This window comes from Cyanistes caeruleus, chromosome 3 (genome assembly GCF_971803275.1).
Source record: "Cyanistes caeruleus chromosome 3, bCyaCae1.hap1.1, whole genome shotgun sequence".
NCBI classification, from domain to species: Eukaryota; Metazoa; Chordata; class Aves; order Passeriformes; family Paridae; genus Cyanistes; species Cyanistes caeruleus.
Genome location: NC_141703.1, coordinates 14,335,130 through 14,355,131, shown reverse-complemented (window position 1 = coordinate 14,355,131; position 20,002 = coordinate 14,335,130). Strand labels below are relative to the sequence as shown.

The 20,002-nt window shown below is 39.0% G+C and overlaps 2 protein-coding genes and 1 long non-coding RNA gene across 5 annotated transcripts in view; 2 read left to right on the top strand and 1 right to left on the bottom strand.

Annotated features, from left to right (window-relative positions):
* SMS (spermine synthase) overlaps positions 1-15,881 on the top strand; it is a 43,465-nt gene extending 27,584 nt beyond the window's left edge. For both annotated transcript variants that reach the window (XM_086879911.1, XM_086879912.1), the window contains exons 8-11: positions 480-594; positions 1,094-1,173; positions 11,749-11,864; positions 13,170-15,881. In XM_086879911.1, the coding sequence (XP_086736037.1) occupies positions 480-594; positions 1,094-1,173; positions 11,749-11,864; positions 13,170-13,212 (354 nt within the window). In that variant the 3' untranslated portion in view covers positions 13,213-15,881. The remainder of the gene's footprint in view (positions 1-479; positions 595-1,093; positions 1,174-11,748; positions 11,865-13,169) is intronic.
* LOC147653968 (uncharacterized) lies at positions 378-19,065 on the bottom strand. The gene is made up of 3 exons (XR_015284146.1): positions 18,744-19,065; positions 4,658-4,836; positions 378-2,715 (listed from the first exon to the last, which is right to left on the bottom strand). It is a non-coding gene; the product is annotated as an uncharacterized LOC147653968 (long non-coding RNA).
* PHEX (phosphate regulating endopeptidase X-linked) overlaps positions 19,053-20,002 on the top strand; it is a 105,968-nt gene continuing 105,018 nt past the window's right edge. The window contains exon 1 of one of the 2 annotated variants that reach the window (XM_086879907.1): positions 19,053-19,139. Coding sequence is in view for 1 of the 2 variants with exons in the window: in XM_086879906.1 (XP_086736032.1) it covers positions 19,454-19,466 (13 nt within the window). In the remaining variant the exon portion in view is untranslated. Of the gene's footprint in view, positions 19,467-20,002 lie in introns of both variants that reach the window. The other variant, XM_086879906.1, reaches the window with a different exon arrangement.

Genomic DNA, 20,002 nt, shown 5'->3' with positions numbered 1-20,002 from the left:
CAAATGAGCCCAGGTGTAATCTGTCATGTTTCTATTTTCATTACTGGCCCTTAGATGTTGTCACAGATAATAACTTACAGGAGTGAGCTAATAAAAACACAAAAAAAATTAACAGAAGCGACATGCTATTCTGTGGAAATCAGTGGCCCTTCATACAAGTACTTTATTTTACTCATATGTTGGAACTGCTAACTGTTGTCAATATTTGTTATGAAGAACAGTGGTTACAGGTCTAGGAACTTCAGTCCTGGAGTGCCTGTATTTTCATTGTCATAATTCCTACAAAGTTCTTCCCTTCTAAATGATGAAAAAAGTTGAAAGTGGAGCCTAAAATTAAGCATGTAAATAATTTTGTGATTTTGTAATAATTTTGTAAATTTTTTTTTCCCTCTTAATTTCTGTGAATCTGTATTTGTTCTTTTTACCTGCTTCACCTTTAGGGTAGTTTTAGGACTAGCAACAGTAATTCATTCTTACAGGTTCTAATTGAAGACTGTATTCCTGTACTGAAGAGGTATGCCAAAGAAGGAAGAATGTTTGATTATGTAATTAATGATCTGACAGCTGTTCCAATCTCCACATCTCCAGAAGAAGGTAAATCTTCTAATTTATTTACTTCTGAAAATTTTTAATTTTTTTTTTTTTAAAATTTTTTTTAATTTTTAAAAGTTTCTGTCCTTTTGCTGCATAATAGTCTGCAGCGTAAGTGCTTTTATTTTTTCCATTTGAAAAGCAAATCTGAGAGGAAAAAATTATATCTGTTTAAATTTTTTTTTTCATATTATAAAAAACTAGCAAGTGCCTGATGTTCTTTTAAATCTCTTATTCCAGAATAATATGAACTCATGTAGTTCTTGAGAAGTATTTGGAGTTCATGCTCCAGTAAATTTTCCTCACTATATAATTTATTGGAAACTTCAGGAAAATTCCTGTGAAGAAAAACAATACTCCTGCCATCATTGCCATTGTGTATGGTTTGCATTTGTTTTTTTAGTCCAGGATTTTTTTTTTAAACTTTGCAAGTCTTGAATATGTAATAAGTAAACAAGCCAATAATGTGCTGTTCTGCTTTTCAACCCTTTCCCATATGCAGATTCCACATGGGAATTTCTGCGGTTGATTCTTGACCTCTCCATGAAAGTCCTGAAACAAGATGGAAAATACTTCACACAGGTATGATACTTGGATGTAATAAAGTACTGCTTTATATCTATTGCAATTTGCATATTTTCAGTTAAAAAAAATAAAAAAAAGAAAGCTAACTAAAAAGCTACTTCAAGCTGGTTTTCTCCCTTTGACTTTTCAGGCGTTTTTCATGAAAGTTAGGATTTTCTAACTGACTTGTCTGTTTTCATTATTTCAGCTGTATATGTAGTACTTTTGTTTGGAGTTCAAAAGCATAATTTTAAGACTCAGTAAGGCATACTGCAGAATATTGCAGCTAGACATTTCTTGGAAAAGCAGAACTTATGTACTTCATTATGAGATACATGATTTTGAAGCTAGTGTCTCCAGTGGTAAAGTGTAAAACATGGAAATTTGTCATTTATTAAGGTGTAAGAATTCAACATAAGTGCAGTGGGATGAGAAAATTAGTATAGCCACCTTGTAGATAATAAAATTATGGTATAGCTTTCAACAGAAAATACTTCAGATAATCCTGAATGCCACAAAGTTGTGTCAAATTGTACAAGAATGTGACTGGAGCCAGCAGATGGTTCAGTGAAGTCTAAGTCTCTGAAGCTCTATTTCTTTTGTCATGCTCATAAACTAGTCTTCTGATGTGTGGAGAATCTAAGTACTGTATTTTAGAATAATATCCTTAAGCTCTGAAATGTATAGAAATTGGTTTACTGTAGAATTGTGCGGGCTTATAAAAAGATATGAAACTTGTGGGGTGAGATTTCTGGCAATTCTAATATGCTACTCCATTTTAAAATGCTGTGGTTGTATGGGAAAAAGAAATTATCTTATGGTTGAAATACAACATGTGATTAACATGTTTTTTCCACACTGTAAATTTTAATGGCATTTCTGGCCTGTTAATAGTGGAAATATTTGTGGCAGACTTTGAAACCAAAAGGACACTAAATGTTTTGGAAACAGAACAAATTGTTGTGTTGCAGTTGTTGTACTTGGAGCATCCACAGTAATACTAGCTCGCCTTATTGGAATGAAGGTGAACGTATGTCTGGGGACAGGTTTTTTGGACTTTGCAGAAGGACTCTTGAGAATAAGCCTATGCTGAAAGCTGAACTGAGGCTGTGCTGCAGCCAGAGGGCAGGACGGTTCTGTGTTAGCTGCAACCAGCTGAGGTAGAGTCTGGTGCAGCCCCTGCTGCTTGTTTTGTCCTCATGGGAGGAGATTCGTCAGCTCTCCAGCATGTGATTGCACAGAAAGAAAGAACAGCTGTCCTGGTGGGTTTTAGCTGTTGTGAAAGTACACACATTTTGTGGTCCCAAAGCAACAAGGTGGTACATGGCAGGATGGGAAAGGAGCAATATTAAAATTGATGTGGCTTAAAATTGGACTTGCAGCTAACGAGTAGCCAGTGCAAGGGCTGGAGTAGAAGCAGTGTTCTCTAGCAATTTAGGCTTCCTGAAGATGTTGAAAAAAGGACAATACTGGGGCAGGTAGCTATCAGAGCTTTTGATGCGTCTGTTGATACACTACTCAGCCCATTTGATGGTCCTTCTAGCCACTTCCCAGCTGGGCCTGAAAAAACAAAATAGTCCTCTGTAAAAACCCTCTCTATTTGTCTTTGTGTGTCCTTAGTAGCCTAAGGACACACAAAGTCCTAGTGTGTAGCCTTAGAAGGCTACACTAAAAGGTTATCATGATGTAAAACATACTGACCTCCTCCTCAGATGTGCAGACCCACAGTGTTAAATTCAAAGTCAATAATTTGAGGTCAACTTGGTTTGCCCACAAGCAAAACTGCATTTAACTCATCATCCTGAATAATTCTCACAACTACTGCTATTCTCAAATTATAAATAAATTAAAAAAACAAGAATGGTCAAAATAATAACTGGAAAAATTTATCCCAACAATAGACAGCACTGAGCTTAAAACATTATAGTTGAATATTAAAACTTGGCAGGACAGAGGCTTTTCTTCTATCCCTGTGACAAAGTTTCTCACTTCTCTCTCTGTTCAAGCTTTTCATTGGATTACAGCTTTTCAGCTGTATGTGTGGCCAGGTTTTGGTAGTGATGGGGTGTGGGGAGCACTCCCCATGTCCAACAAAGCCAATGCCAGCTGGCTTCAGGATGGACCTGCTCCTGGCCAAGGCTGAACCCATCAGTGACTGTGGTAGTGCCTCTGGGATAAGATTTTTGAAGGGGCAAAAGTTGCTGCACTACTGCAGTTGCAGCCAGATAGAGAAGTGAGAACATGTGAGAGAAATGGGTCTGCAGGCTCCAAGGTCAGTGGAGAAGGAGAGGCAGGAGATGCTCCAGGTACCAGTGCAGAGATTCCCCTGCAGCCCATGATAAAGGCCATGGTATAGCAGGCTGTGCTCCTGCAGCCCATGTAACTCCACAGGGGAGCAGAGATCCACCTGTAGCCTGTGGAGCACCCCATGGTGGAGCTTGTGGATGGACACCTGAAGGAGGCTGTGACTTTATGGGAAACCCACATGAGAGCAGGCTTCCTGGCAGAACTTGTGACCCTGCAGGGGACCTGTGGAACAATTAATGAAAAACTGCAGCCCATGGATGGACTCAGGTTGGAGAAGTTCATAGGGAGAGACCCCACACTGGAGCAGAGCAGAATGTGTGAGGAGGAAGGAACAGCAGAAATAACATGGGATGAACTGACCACAATCCCCATTTCCCATCCCCCCATTAGTGCAGTGGGGAAGAGAGAGAGAATTTGTGAGTAAAGTTCACCCTGAGGAGAAAAGAGGGGTAGGGGAAGGTGTTGTTAAAATTTGGGTTTATTTCTTATTATCCCACTCTGATTTGATGGGGAAATTGAGTTTATTACCCAGGTTGAGTCTGTTTGCCTCTGATGGTAGCTGGTGAGGGTTCTCTCCCCATCCTTATTTAGGCCCGTGAGCCTTTTGCTGTATTTTCTCTCCTCAGTTCAGCTGAGCAGGGGAGTGACAGCATGATTTTTGTGGGCACTTGGTGTCCATCTGGGGTCAACCCACCACACTCTCAGACAACTCAACAGCCTGGTCATAGGATGAACAGACTATTGGGGTTCTTTAAATAAAATTAACCTATTAGTTATTACAACTTTGTTTAAATTACATAAATTTAATTCAGTTAAACTCTAGCTGAAGCTGGCTACTTGGACGATTGGTTAGACTAGAGACACAAGTTCAAACATGACCACTAACAACTTTGTCAGCTTAGTCACATTGGGAGCTCATGAAAGATTTTGAGTGTTTGCCGAGCTGAGTTATGTGCCAGTGGTTTTAGCTCTGTGTATTAACACTGGGAATTTAAGTTACTTCTGGTCCAACTATCTACTTCCAGGATGTTTGTTACATAGCATGCCTTGCTGAAGAAATCATGTGCCTTTTAAGGCAGATGTGTTTTTAAAATGCAGTACTCCTGTGTGTCCCCCACCCCTTCTTTGCATTGTGGTTCTCTAAAACAAAACTTAAATATCATCAAGAAAAGTGACTGAGGGGATGGCCACTTACTTGTTAGAGCCTCATCTTTGCTATGATGAAGAAACGTCTCATGGGAAAAATGCAGCAAAAGGGTTGTTGTCCTGGTGACTACTAGCCAGCAGTTATAGTTGCCACTTTTGCCTCGGCATTATGTTGTACTGAGATTGAAAATTCTGTCCTTTGTAGTTTGTAGTCTGTCCCCTTGGACCCTGAACAGAATCATGTACATCTAGTTAGGATGTCATTTATTTCAATGCTGAAGAAATTCTTTACCCAAAAGTGGAATTGTGTTCACAGAATGCTGTCCTTTCCCATACTGTATTGCTGCCTGTCTGTCTAAATGCCACTACTGGGGGAAAATAAAGGGAAATTCTCATCACCTCTTCATTGAGCTCTGCAGAAGTTTCAGAAAATGTTCTGATCTGCATGTGAATTGTCAGCAGGCAGAGTCTATTGCTGTCTAACTCCAGATGGATATAATTTATTTGAGATTATAAAAAGAATTATTTCTGTCATGCTGCTCTAACACACCTGGTGGTTCCCTTGGAATTCTTTCCTTGGTGATCCTCAAAGCGCTCTCCAAATGCTGCTGCAGAATGTCTTGTCACCACTTGGTGGAGGCAGGTAACCAGTATTGCCTGTCAGGTTATTAACATTTATAGAGATTCTGCCTGTGCACTTTTCAGACCATTTATTTGTATTCCTATGGGATATAAGAACTCATGTGGCAAATTTTAAGATGCAGGAAGGACTTCTTCCTTTTTTTTTCAGCTTTGGGAAGATATAAAAGGGCAGCTAATGGATGTCATTCTCTGTTGCTTTATGTCTGAGTGTGTTTGGGGAAAAATGCCTCGATACTTTCTCTGTGCAAATAGTAATCACAGCTTAGAACAAAAACTTGTACGAGTAGCAGTCGTGCTTTACATGCCCTTGCTTTTCTAGCTGCATCATCCATACTGAGTGTTGCAGCCTACACAGGATCTGCAAAGAGACGTGAGCTTTAGGGCCCTTTGCCTGCAGAACTTGCAGACCTGTCTCTGGGTTTAAGACTTGAAGCTTGTTTGTCAAAACTTACTGTTAAACATAATCCCACCACTCTGAGATTCAGTGGTCATATGGGATGCTCTTATTTTTGTTCCTCTGAAGCTATTGCTCTGAAGTGTTTAATGATATGATATCATATGAGGACATGTCTGTAAGGTGCTTGGTGTTATGTTCTCCAAGGAGAGACAGTTAGAGGTGCAGGCTCCCAGCCATCACAGTGGAGATGCATGGGAGTTTATGAGGATGCAAGACCTTGGTATATTCTGAGGTCCACTTTCATCTCTAATATACCTTCCCAGCAACTTGTTTCTGAACGTGTTAAGTGTTTTTACAGTATTGGACTGTCTAAAAGTATGATTTTTAGATGACCCAAGTGATCTCCTTCAAGTGAGTATATATACTTGTAGATGAGAGCATATGTGGCTTTTGTTTTTCTGAACCATCACTCTCATGTATCTTCAAGTGCTTGAGGATTGTCCCAAGAGCTGTGAAACCCTGTTCTGTCAGATGCTCTGACTGGTTTTAAGATTGTCTCTGAATGCCAGTGGATTGTGTAGTTAAGAAAATGCCTTTTTCTGTGCTAAGTTTTTGTTCTGTTGATCTAATCTTTTGAGGTTGAGAAGGCTACCATTTTCAGCCTGTTTATGTAGTAGAACCTTTAAAAATACCTCTGAAAAGGAATTTGTGACTTCTTGGTTGGGGCCACTCAGCCCAGGCAGTATAGAAACTCAGACCACTCACAGGTTCCAGTAAACAGCACTGACCCCTGGTGCGAGGGATTGTGTGTCTCCCACATGAACACGTGGCCCTTCACTAAGCTGTTTCTTCCTGGTCACTCTTATACAGCCCTCTAAACGTCCAGACAATCATCAAGTTGCTCCATAGTTAAACTCCTTTTTTTGGCTGCTGTGTGGGCTTTCTAATTAGCGCTTCCAATGAGGGAGCAAGATTCTCTGCGACTGAACCATGAAAGGAGGCTTAAAGAATGGCTGTATGTCCCTATGTGAGCCTCTGTGATTTCTTAGTAGTTTGAGAGACTTTAAGGAACAGACATTTTTGTTTCCTTTTGTTACTGAGAGTTCAGTCACTGGAGGTACTTACAGTCAGGTTTGTCTCCATTATTTCCTTACCAGCCCTTCCTGTCCCCCAAAACCTAAGCCTAACTTTGATGCTAGGTGTTTCATGCTGGGTCTTACTGCTTATTAGTCACTCTGAAGTGGGGAAGGATAAAACCCAACCTTGGCCATGACCAATTCTGGCACATCATTATAAAATAAAAATAGAAACACATGCTAAAAATAAAAATTAAACTTCTGTGGCATAGTTTTCTTTCTGAGGGTTGGAGGACGCATAGTGGCCTTAGATCATCCTGTAAGCAGTTGATGGACACATCCACTTTATAGATGGGCAAAGTTAACTGGAACTTGGAGAGTTAATTTAAACAATTTTTTTTTTGCTACTTATTTTAAGGAATGGTTTTTGCATGTCCAGATCTATATTTGTTATTTAAATTTGTTGTACGTTGTCCTGTAGAAACCTAAAAACTAAACCCATGGAACTATAGAATTTCTGCCTTGTGAGAGCCCAGAAAAAAAAGCATGTTGGGAGATAGGCATGAGCTGTTGAAGTGAGCACAAGCACTCAGCAGACTCAGAATGCAAAGGCTATGAAACAGCTCAGAAGTCATCTATCTGTTTTAAGCAAGGTCTTAGAGACTAAGATTTTTTAATCTAAAGTTAAAACTGCCTCAAGTACTTTCATGTCAGAAAGATGCATCTTAAGGGGTAAAAAAATTTAATTATTTTCCTAGTTCTTACCTGTCAAATTGTTTGACATGGAGCAGCTTAAGTGAGGGGGGCTGGGCAGAGGAGTTTGGTAGAGGTTTTGGTATATGTTGAAAATTTGGCTGAACACTGAGAGAAAAAAGAAAATGATTTTGCTTTTTGAAAACATATAATTGGTGAGTCATCTTCTTTAAACCTTATTAAATAGCATTCAGTATTAACTATTGTTTGAGTTATATAGTGTCTGTTCAGAGCAAACAATGCATTGCTCTAACTCAAAACCCTTCATTAGACAGTGGGAGTTAGAGTGAACACAGGTTTATTGGACCTATCTCTGTATTGCACTCTGGGCTTGGTTCCCTGTAGCATTTTAGTGATACTTGGAACAACTGAGTGTGACTGACATTGTTACTAGCACTGTAGTCTTGGTTAATAAAGCAGGTTATGTTTTAAAGAAAGGAGCTAATAATAGTGATTTTTTAATATGTTTATTGAAATAAGCTTTAAGTTTTGTAGATTTGAATTTTGGACTGCTTAACTTTGTGTTCAGTAAAGCCAGATAGTTATAAAAAATGACTATGCAGAATGATAAAATCCTGTAGTGTTTCTCCAGAAGAAAAGGGTTGACAGAAGAGCCAGGTGAGTTGTCTGACCCTTTAGGCAAGATCTTGATTTGGAGATTGGGGAGTTGTGGGTTTGAAAAGTAAAAATTGTTTCTTGGCATGTCCGTTGTTCCTGTAATTTGTTTTCCATGGTGTCTGCAGTGATTTGTCTCTTGCTAGAGAAGGAGAAATGATGAAATACTGAAGTGACAGTCTGGGAAACTGGATACTGTTCTATCATTGTGTATCCTATTCAACTTCCTACGTAATGGTGGTGTGCCCTGTAAATTACCTAGCAGTGTTCCTATTTATGACTCAAATTACACACACAGGTTGTTTTTTAGTTTTCTTTTGCATTCAGTCTGATGTTGAAACAAAATGATATGTTTGGTAAAGGGCAGCTGAACCATAAAAAAACACCACAATCCCCTGGATAATAACAGGTTACTAAACAAGTACTGCAGCAGTCTGTTCATTGAGCTCAGTTTGTGTTAGTCTTCTACCTTTTTACAAGTGTCATTTGTTTTCTGATACCCAAATATGAAAAATTCTATATACAGCATGTCGCCTTCCTTTGCTAAATAAACAAGTACTGGTTTGTTTGTGCAATATGATCAACATTACAATCAAACATGTTTTATGCAAGTTCTTTTGAAGGAATGCTTTCCCAAATACGATTTTTAAAAGATTAGAGTGTGTTAGAATAGAGTCATAGGATTTCCTGGTGTGGAAGGGGCCCACAGCAATCATTGAGGTCCAGCTCCTGACCCTGTGCAGGCAACCCCAAGAATCACATTATGTGCCTGATACCATTGTTAAGATTTTTTTTTTAGAGTTGAGGTTTTCTCTTCTACTTGTGAAAACTTGAGCACAATAAAAAAAAAATAAAAAATGAGCAGGATGCAAAAAATTCAGAGGAAGATGAGTGGAATGAATTCTCTTTTCACTTCCTCTGGAAATAGAAATGTTTTAAATACACTGTGAAAAAAATCCTGCCAATAAAAAGCAGGAAAAAGTATAAATCCCTAAGTCAGAATGTACATTTTACACTTTGGTTCTAGATATCATCTGATGTTATTACACAGAAAGAGCAATGTAAATGGAGCTGTTTGGAAATACTGATTTCAAAATGTGACCACTGCTTGTTTTGGCCTCTGCCTGCTGTATGTTTTAGAGAGTACAGATAGTACTTGTTCAAACTCCTCTTAATTCCTTGCTTTATGAAAATTAACTTTCAGTTGCATCTGTGTGCATGTAATGATTTTAAAGCCATTAAAAAAAATAAAAATCTAGGAGCGCTAAAAATAAGCTGCACTGTAAAACAAGTCTTTCATAAAGACTGCTCCTGGATTTAAAAACATTACAGTGTCTTAGCAGAGCAACACAAATATGTGAAACATAGGTAGTCAGGCACTTAGGAAGTATTGAGTATGTCCTGGGGTCCTCATTTCAAGTTAGAGGTTCTAAAATATTGAATAAGATATGACTGTAAGCGAGCTAATTTTTTTCAGTGGATCTAGCATTTTCTAATTGAGCCATCTGCATTCTTTCACAGTCATGTGCAGGTTACACATGTTAATGAACAGTAGGAATGAACAAGATACTGCAATCAATGGTCAGTTAAAAAAAGCCCCAAAATTATGTGTACTTGTGTGTACACACAAACACTTCCTGAAGTCATTCAAAGCAGCAGGAAGGTCCTGTCATTCCATAGATGAAGGCTACTGCTTTAGACTCATTTTCTTTCTCACAAATAACTCCTGTGCCTCACACTTCTTGTCATCATTTTGTGGGGCTTTGGTTCTTGTGCTGGATCATTAGAAACTGTGTATTCATTAACATAAACATTTTCTTTTTGTTCTCGTTTTTATCTTCTGTGCCAAATGTTCCTCCATTATAAGTGATAAAATGTGTGGGGAAAGCTGAGGATTTTTATATTGACAGTAACTCTGGAAAATGCTAGTTAATGCTTCTGTATCTACTGATCAGAAATCAGAAGAGGAAGGCAGGCTTTGTGCTAGATCACAGTAAAAGACATTTCTACCAGTCTGCTAGCATTTACATGCCAGTAAACGCAGCCATTAGGGGAAGATGGGGACACACATCTCCTGAAGATCTCATCCTGCTCTACATATGGCCAGACTGGCACATACTGTGTGGGCAGGAGAGATTTGTAGTTACCATATAACTTGATGTTGATGTGTAGTGTTACAGCATGGTTGGTTTATCATGTTTGGGGCCTATAGGTTGAGCTGAAGATTCCTCAGGAAAGTGGTGGAAGTAGAAGATTACAAATCAATTCATTTGGCTGTCAGTGTGCCAAGGGCCTTTAAGAATATCTCCACCTTGACCACAATAACAAGAATGAGATATCTCTGTGCTGTGCCACAGCAACAGTACAGTTCTTTTTGGTGAGTCTTCATTTGGTGCCTCATACCTGGAAAAAAACAACCGGACTGATTTGTAGACCATGCAGTGGTGACTATATTTAACTTCACTTAATTTCAAATTAGTGTCAAAATAGCTTGTATTTGCCACACTCTTCCTAGACCATTGAATTTAAGGTTATAAAATATTTGCTAGTCTACTCAGTTATGTAGTCAAGAAACTTGGCAAAGGGGTTTTTTTTTAATTGAATTTACACAACTGACTTTTATTGCTTTGGGTAGTTGGTGTTTGTTTAATCTGGTGTTCTGGTGAGCTCACTGTAACCACTAAATCTTCAAACATGTTATGGGTATGGGGAATTCAGACTTCTAATTAGAGCTTTCTCTGTATGGGCATCCCATGTATGCATTGCAGTAACTTCTGCTTCTTTTTAATACTTAGCTTGGGACAAGGTAGTGCTTCCAAATAGGTTGCTTGGGGGACAGTTGGGTGGGGTTTTTAGTTTTAATTTTTTTTTGGAGGGGGTCGGTGGTTTTAGGTGTTTGATTTTTTGGGGAGTTTTTGAGCTTGGGTTTTTTTGGGGGTGGTGGGGGGGGTGTTGTTTCTTGGTTTTGTGGTTTGTTTTTTTTTTAATTCCTCACTCTTTGTAATTCTTGATGTGATTGTATTCCAAGAATGACATGTTGTTTCACCCTGAAGACAAAAAAAGTATCATAGGAATCTCTTCCTTTTCAGCAGCAGGACATACAGAAACTTAGGACAATATAGCCTGCAGCCAGAGAACTTCTGTGTAATTTTGATGTATTTTGTCCTACTGCTTTGTGGAACAATCTATATATATAATATTACAGCCTAGTAATTTTAAACAATTAAATATAATAATTATAGTTCATTTAAACACTGTAAGATCTAGGCAATGTTAAATAACTGAGAAAAATCTGGGCATAGTAATACTGTTTAGTAATATACATTTAAGTAATCATAAAGAAAATAGTTATGGAGTAGATGTTATAGGTAAACAACACATGGTGGTCTGTTTTAACTGGAAGTTCTCATAATGGTTGCTTCTGCTAACGAAAATATAATCTCCCATACTTACCCTTTCTTGAAAGGATAAAAATTGTTTTCTGTAGGCAGAGTGAAGACAAGCTGTTTAGTGTTTGCCTTGTAAGTATTAAATATTAAGATCAGCATATATCTGGTTCTGAAATATGTGGGAGCCTTGCAGTAATGTCAAAATGTATATATTCAGCTGAAATCCTTATTTTCTTGATTGTGACTGGGACTTTTTTTTTTTCTTCAGGGAAACTGTGTCAATCTGACTGATGCCTTGACTCTGTATGAAGAACAGCTTAGCAGGCTTTATTGTCCTGTGGAGTTTTCAAAAGAAACTGTGTGTGTTCCCTCCTACATGGAATTGTATCCTTAAAGATTGAAGACAACTTGTGTATTAATAAATCAAGCAAGTATAGACTGGTTGGAGGTAAAGAACTCAAGCAAAGAGGCAGTTCTGATTTAAACACTTAATTTTTTTTCATAGTAAATGAACAACTACAATTTTTTTGAGGATAATTGTAGGAATTGTTTTCTAAAAGTGCTGTAAATTCACAGCTGGTGAAATGATCAGCACCTTTCATGAACAGGCTGTGTTTTTGTTAAAGGTTCTGAGTGGCGTATGTGATGTAGGATAAACTGTATGATGAGGGTAATGCTGCCTGGGAGTTCCTACAAGGCTTTATCTTCCTTTTTTTTCTTTTACAAAAAAAAGGGAGCTAACTTCATACAGATTAGCATGATCCCAATCTTTTTATGTTGTCTGATAGAGCTATTCTTGAACATACAGTTCAGACTTGATTTTTAAGGCTGGAGAATGTTAGGAATCACTCTTCCCCAATCATTACTAGTTAGTGTTACTGGAAAAAACTATTTGTAGTAGAGGGGTATGCATATTCTCAGCCACATCCCATTCCTAAAAATAATCCTTCAGAATTTTTTCAATTTGTGGGTATCAAGTTATAGAAGAAGCATAGAAGTTTAAACCTCAAGCCCTTAGCGTGGAGGGGCATTTTGATCTTCTATAAGGTGGTTCTGCCAGCTGCATTTGCCTTGAGTATTTGCTTCTTTTGTGGGATCTCCCTGGAAATGTTTCTGCAGGGTGAAGCCTGCTGTGGCTGTCTCTCTAGACAAGGAAACATCTTTCCACGATCATCTTATTCATAATACATTAAGCACATTATACTGTCACAGCCTTTCTTCTGTTGTGTTTATTTGCCTCCCTTCTGTGTCTCTAAGCCCAGTAGTATTCAGTGCTGCAGCCTCCATGCTGACCCTGTACTGACTCCAAACTGACTATAGCCAGCTCCTCCTGCTTCTTATTATTGGCAGCTCTTTGTGAAACACAGATTTGACCTCACATTTTTAAGACAAAAGACAAATGTGAAGGATATCAAGATACTTGCCCTTAAAGCTTACATTTTCAGAGAAAATGACTATTTATGTCTTTAAAACTGCCAGGCCTTAATGGAACATATATGTGATTTGAAAAGTAGGCATCTTTGAACTGCTGAGTCAAGAAGAAAATCCAGGGAGATTTCACTTTTGAGTGTTTTGCCTACCCTTTATGAGCTACCAGAAGTTTTCAGAATTTAAATATAAGTAAAAAGAACTTTAAGTGTACAAGTGTTGCCTTTTTGGTTTTTTTCCTTAACTGCTTATTTTCTCCAGATGGGTATTCTACACAATTTGGAAGAAAAAGACTGACATCTGAACATCAAGACTGAGATTCCTAAATGTACATGCTGCATGGAGCGTATAGGCCTGCCACATGCTGCATATTGGCATCTTGAATCTTTAAATTATATGCTGTAGATGATCCTGAAACTTAGTCATGCTATTGATTGTGAATTCTTTAAATGTTTTTTTATTATTATTTTAATTTAAAAGCAAATGGAAAATGTATATTTTGACAAGCTAGGGTGTTATTTTTGAAAGTCAACTTAAAGATGAATAAGCAGCAAAACTATATAGCTGCTGACTGCACTGAACCTTTAGAATGTGATCCTTTTTATTTTTTTGTAGATCTTCACAAACTGGTTGATTAAAAAAGACATCTTTAGCATTTCATCCCTGAAGGGTGGTCCATGGAGTTTTTGTTGGTTTTTTTTTTCCAACAGATTTTTTCATTTATGGTGCTTTTTGAAAATGGGAGAGGGTTTTTGTGGTTTTGGCTTTTTTTAATGAACACTGCATTGCTTCCATATAGAGAAGGGCATAACTAAAAAGAAAAAAATCTTGTGAGAGAATACCATAAGTCCTTTGTTGCAAAGGGAAGGAAGCTGGTCTTAAATTTTTATTTACCCTAGTTTCATTCATCATTGCTGTAATCTCTGCTGCAGAAGAATCTTTGGCCTTTTACCTCCTGGAATTCTTTAGTTGCTGCCATATTGATTATTTGGATTCTGATATGGATTTGGCAGTAGCTTTGTACTGAAGCATGAAGATAAAGGCTGGGCTTTCATTCCACCACAGTGTAAGAGTGTAATGAGGTTCATGTGGGCATGCCTTCTCCCCAGCCATATGGGAAGCACTAGATTTTTGAAGTAAAGATAGAGGATGAAGAAATGTGGGTGTGATGTGATCTATCTTTGTGTGCACCTGTACTGAATGTTCTGAAGCAATTGTGTGTGCTTCAGTAGGGTCAGTGATGGTTGTATTGCCACAGATGGCCCATATTGTGTGAGGCTTTTGCTCATTCACTATCAGTGTAAAAATCAGTAGAAGCTGGAGTTCATTGTAGTTCTGTTCTGAAGAAGATGCATTTTCCTTTAGCAGTTTCTCATGCTGTCAAAAGTTATATTTTTGTAAGAGTCTGCTATGTATCAACTGAAATATTTGTTTAAAAATCCCACTTGAAAGGAGGTAGGAAGGATATGACCCAATACGTGCATTTTTTACTTCTCTAAGGTAGAATAAAAAGTGCACTATTTCCCTAAACATTCTAATGCTGAACAATAGTGATGTTTGATTCAACACCCATAATCAACATTTTCTTTGTTTTACTGGACAGTTGATTTGCCCCGCCAAGATGAAAACAAACCAAACAAAAGCTGTCCTTTATGTTCTTAAACCATACATTAAAAAAAAAAAAATCTATTGCATTGCACATCAATAAAGTCTTAGTGGAATCTGAGTAGCCCATGCAGAATTCCAGTCTGAGACTAGAGAATGTGCCAAAATGATTTTTTTCTGTAATTGGGCAAAAGCTGTTAAAATGTTTTTGGCTTGGATAGCTAATAGATAGAAGCATTTTTCAGTCTTACTACTTTAAATTATCTTGGTTAATTCTCTTAATATACACAGGGTGCAGTTCTTCCATGACCTACAGCTTGTGAATCACTGAATACTCACAAAGAACAGAGCTTGCCTCTAAATACAATAAAGTTTCCTGTATCTCCCTGAGTGTTCTAGCTCTGTTGAAGGCATCCTAGGAAATACTTCGATGTTATTACCTATAATGTCGCTCTTCATTTATGATACAGGACTGCAGACAGTTTGTCTAGCTGCAGATGAGTGCAGATATCCTGTAAACAGGTGTATCCATAACTTTGCAAGCATGAATATTTCCATTGGTTCTTAGTGTGATTACTCATGTAGATGAAATGAAGCACACAGGGACAGAGCTCAGAGCATGTGTTCCTGGGTGAGCTTGGCAGATGTAGAAATCAGTCACAACAAGTGGGGGTGTTTTGTTTTGGTTTTTAGCAAGAAAACTTGTGAACTGGAAGATGACTTAACCTGCTCATTGTACCAGGGCTTGTGCTTCCCTTTGGCATCGCTGCACAGGGGGCTGCTGGGTGTGCAGGGATGTTCTGTAAAGATTTCCAGAATGACCAGGGAATTGCATATTAATAGCTGAGAGGCAGCAGTGCTTGCAAACTTTTCAACTAATAGGGTATGAAGAGAGTTGGAATAATTTTGTTTTTTTCTTTAACTTTTTTTAAGGTAGTGTTTTGAAGTGATAGATGCAGTATAAAGCAATTCAGCAAACACTGAACATTATATTTTTTTAAGTTGCTGAATTGATTCTGAGCAAATATATATGCATTGTTAGTCTTTATTTATTTGTTGCTGTAGTGTAGAGTTTTTTAAAAGAAAAACAAGTCTCTGTGTTAGAATTTTCAGATGCAAACTGCTATAGTTGATCAGTTTTCCATGTTTAAGGCCAGTTGGGAAATGGGTATGATTGCTGCACTATGTATGCAAACAGTTCCCAAGACATGGTTAACATTAGAGGTTTCTTAATTATTCTTTGCACTAAATGCTGCTTCCACCTAGAAGTTATTGACTGATAGTAGTTTGTGCAAGGAGAAGACTGCTGGCATTGTATCTACTGCATCGGTGCAGTGCACATCTTAAAATAAAGGTACGCTGTCATTACTTGTGTGTTTGAATTGTTAAATCCATTGTGGATTCAGTATCCAAATGACAGAATTGATGGGTATGATGCTTACCATTGTACCTCCTTTTTCTTTGTCACATAAACATACTTCCTGGTCCTTTTATTGAGTATCTTTTCTGTCACAGAGTAATAAATTCAGTTATTTTCCATATGATAAGTGCTCAGATACTGTGTGGTATGGAACAGCACACCGATATTTGTAATGGGGGGAATCACTTGAGGCTTCAGTGATATTTGCCTAGAAAGAGTTAATTTCCTGTACAGCATTTTAGATGTGAATTCTTTGAAGGTCTCTGAGTGGAAGTTTGAGTTTTTCCACTAAAGCGGTAAGTTGGCTTTGGATGACAGTGTGACTTATTGCATGGCACAGAGAAAAGACAGGCTTAGGAGAAGTCAGTGTGACACTGAGAATGATGGAAACTGGCACAGCAGTTCAGGGAACAGGGAGAAGGGCATGAACAGGACAGGACACATCAAAGAAGTCATTAATCTTGCCAAATCACACGCCAGAATAGTGTCATACAATGAAAGAAAAACATGAAGATATTCCAGAAAATACAGAGAGATTTACATGAATTCCAGTTAACTGGGAAAGAGAAGTATTTACATCTGCTTTAAGTACAGTGATAGCAGAAGGCTTGCTAGTTGGGAAAAAGAAAGGGGGAAGGCTTAACTTTGAGGGGAAAAAAGTCTCACAGACTGAGGGTAGAATAAGGAGTAATTTTGGAGTGCCTGCATGCACAGTAGGGAAGATAGGTATCTTGGGTTTTTATTTTTGCTGTCTGAGAGGTTGAGGTGTTGACAGCTTGCTGGAGGGAACAAGGCAAGGGGATGGGTGAGAAGAGAACTCAATTTCTTATTTTAATTGAGGAATAGGAGACTGCAGATGATGTTGCCTGTGGGTAATAGGAGAAAGCTGACAAACTTTGCTCACAGAGAGAAGAGTAGTTGGAGTCATTAGATATGCCAAGGGAGCAAGTGAGAGAAGTAACAAAGTAAGCTACTGCTGCAGTGATTTATAATAGCACTGAGCAGCTTAAAAGTGCCTTTTTGAAATATGGAATGCTCTAAGAAGGAAGGAATGAGGAATGTGACATGGGAACTGGAAGGATGTGAAGAAGTTTGTTTCGTGGTCATACACTTCAGTGAACTTGAGCTTCAAAGGTAGAAGTGAAGAGGGCACAAAGAAGGAAAAGTAAAATGTGAAATTAACTTCATAATTGGAAGTGTGATGAGAAGTATTCCTGTGGCGTGTCAAGAGAGGAAAGGATGCAGGGGTAAGAGACACTAAGTTGGAAAGGACCTGGGGCAATGAGCCAGGAGGAGGAGCCAGAAAACAGGACAGCACAACAGATGTGTGGGAATTTGGGGACCACATCTGGACATACAAGAAAGTACCAGTTACACTGTCCAGCCTGATGGTATTGAATGGAGAAGGAAGAGAAACTGGAAACATTTGGGTTTGATTTGTTGGGGGTTTTTTTTTGTTTTTTTTTTAAACTGAGTAACGAGTGCAAGCTGTCTTCTAAGTATTTTAGAAGGAAAAGAGCTTAACTACTGGAAATTAAATGAAGACTAAAAGGAAGCTTCAGATTAAGGAGTGTTTAAGGGTAGACTGATTACCGAAGCAAATAAATACGAACTTTATGAAGTCCAAAGTTAAGGCAGCTGTGGGATTTAACTGTCATGGATTGTCACTGCCCGGATAAGGGAGGAAGGCAGAAGGATACCAATAGCAACTCTGCTGTCTTCAGCTCATGAAGCTGAAATACTGATCAGAACTGGCAAATGTACAATCATAATTAAAAAGCACTGCTGCAGCCATCTGATTTCAACATGCCATGATAACTGTTACTTGAGAGGCTGTCTCATGACTCAATGATGAATGCACAGCACAATGTGCTGTATTGCCTGTGTACCACCCAAATACAAAAGTATTTTATTGGTGTATAATGGAAACATTTTTATGCAGCTGTTCTTTGTACAGGCACAGAAATGCACCAATGGAATAAAAGAATAGTTTTAGTAGATGGGAATAACAAAGATGAGTGTGTACAATTCTGTGAAGCCTTTTGTTGTTCTGGTAGCTTCTAGTGTTATCTAGCACTTCCCCATTTAACTTTAGTTAATTATCAAACCTGATGGGTTTGATTTTAAAAATTACTTTATTTTAGTCCATGCTTTGTCCTGATTCTGCTCTTAGGCTCCTCACTGGGATCTCCTGTGAAATTGCATCCTAGTGCTTGGCATGTCTTGTAAACCCTTAGGTGCTTTCAATGATGTTTTATAACCACTGATTAGTTAATTGGGGTGGAAGGATGACAGGCTTTTTTCAGCAAACAAATTTTTGACAGTTCATTGTTTAAAATCACGATGAAGACTGACAGAATACTTATAGGAACATGTATTGACTTTCCTTTTTAGAAAGGACCAAATATTAGAAATTTTCACCTGTGTCTTGAATTAAAATGTTTCTACTACGATTGTAAAATTCTTGCAATATATATGACAGTTGAATACTAAGGAAAGGGAAGTGATCTGCTGGCATTTTCTGGAGCTGATTTGCAGACAGCCTTGTGGCTTAAGTTATAGTCAAGATGCACTTACTAGAACATGAAGATACTCAGCCATTAACACTGCCAACACTAAACTACGTCCCTGAATGCCATCAACTCCATGGATGGTGACTCATCTGCTTTCCTGGACAGCCTGTTCCAGTGCTTCACGATGCTTTCAGTGAAGAAAGTTTCTCGTAATAGCCAGTGTAAACTGCCTGTGGCACTGAGGCCATTGGCTCTTGCCCTGCTGTTTATTACTTGAGAGAAAAGAGTGACCCCCACCTTGCTATAACCTCCTTTCAGGTGGTTCCAGAGAGCAATAATGTCTCCTCAGTCTTTTCTTGAGGCTCAAGAAACCCTCTTGGCTCAGCTGCTCCTCCTGAGGTTTGTGCTATAGGGTCCCACAACATGAGCCCCCGAAGGCCTGTAGAGGCCCCTGAGTTCTTTTCACCCACTGCTGGAGCCTCACCTCTATCTGGATGCACTTCGATGGCTCCTGGCAGATGGCCTTGTATGCAGAGGCTTCAGGTTTTTGCTTTTCTTTCTGCACTGCTCCAGAGTAGAAGTATTGCCTGTGTCTCCCTGGCGGCTGCAAAGGTCGCCCATGGCACAGGTAAATGGGTGCCTTCGGCCTGGGTGTCTGGGCCTGGTAGCAGTGAAGCCGCAGGAGTGGCAGGGGTGAGAACTGACAAAATGCTGCATAATGGAGTTGGGAGCAGTGAGGTGTGAGGAGGAGGGGAGAAAGTACTGCAGGCATAAGAGAGATTCCCCTGCTGCCTTGGGCAGGACTCCAGTGGAGCATGGACTTCCCTGCAGCCCTTGGAGGGAACTAGGCCGGAGTAGGGATCCACACTACTCTCCACAGGAGAGTATCCTGTGGCATGTGGATGTTCACTGAAGAAACTGCTGCCCCTCCGGCAGCAGATTTATCCTGAAGGACTGTGGCCCTTGGGCAGGATCCCACTCTGGAGCAAGAGAAAAGTGTGTGGAAGATGGAGCAGCAAGGTAGAGTTGGTGGTAGTGACTGAGCCCAGCTCGGTGCCTTGCACCTCTCAGGGGAGTGGGGCAAGGAAGGGGCAGGAGTGAATTTCAGTACGAGAAAAAAAAGACTTGAGGTTTGAGAGATGTTTAATCTTTGTTGCTCACTTCCCTGCATTTTTAACTGGCAACATACTAAACCAATTTGGTAACTGGTAAAATGGAATGGAAGCTCAGCTGGAAAGAACATCTAGAGCAAAAAGAAGTATCTAGTCCAACTTCCTGACCACCTTAGAGTGACCAAAAGTTAGAGCATGTTGTTAAAGGGCATTGCCCAAATGCTTCTTATATGCTGATAGGCTGGGGGCACTCACCATCTCTCTAGGAGACCTGTAGGCTGGACGCTTTTCTTTGGTCTCCCTGGAACACCTTCAACCTTAAAAAAAAAAAAAAAAGATCCATTAGGTATGACTGGGAATACCAGAGAGGAATTCAGTGCTCTTCTAGGTAAGTAGGGCGCGAGAGAGCCTCATTAAAACAGAGGAATCCAAACCATTTTGAAG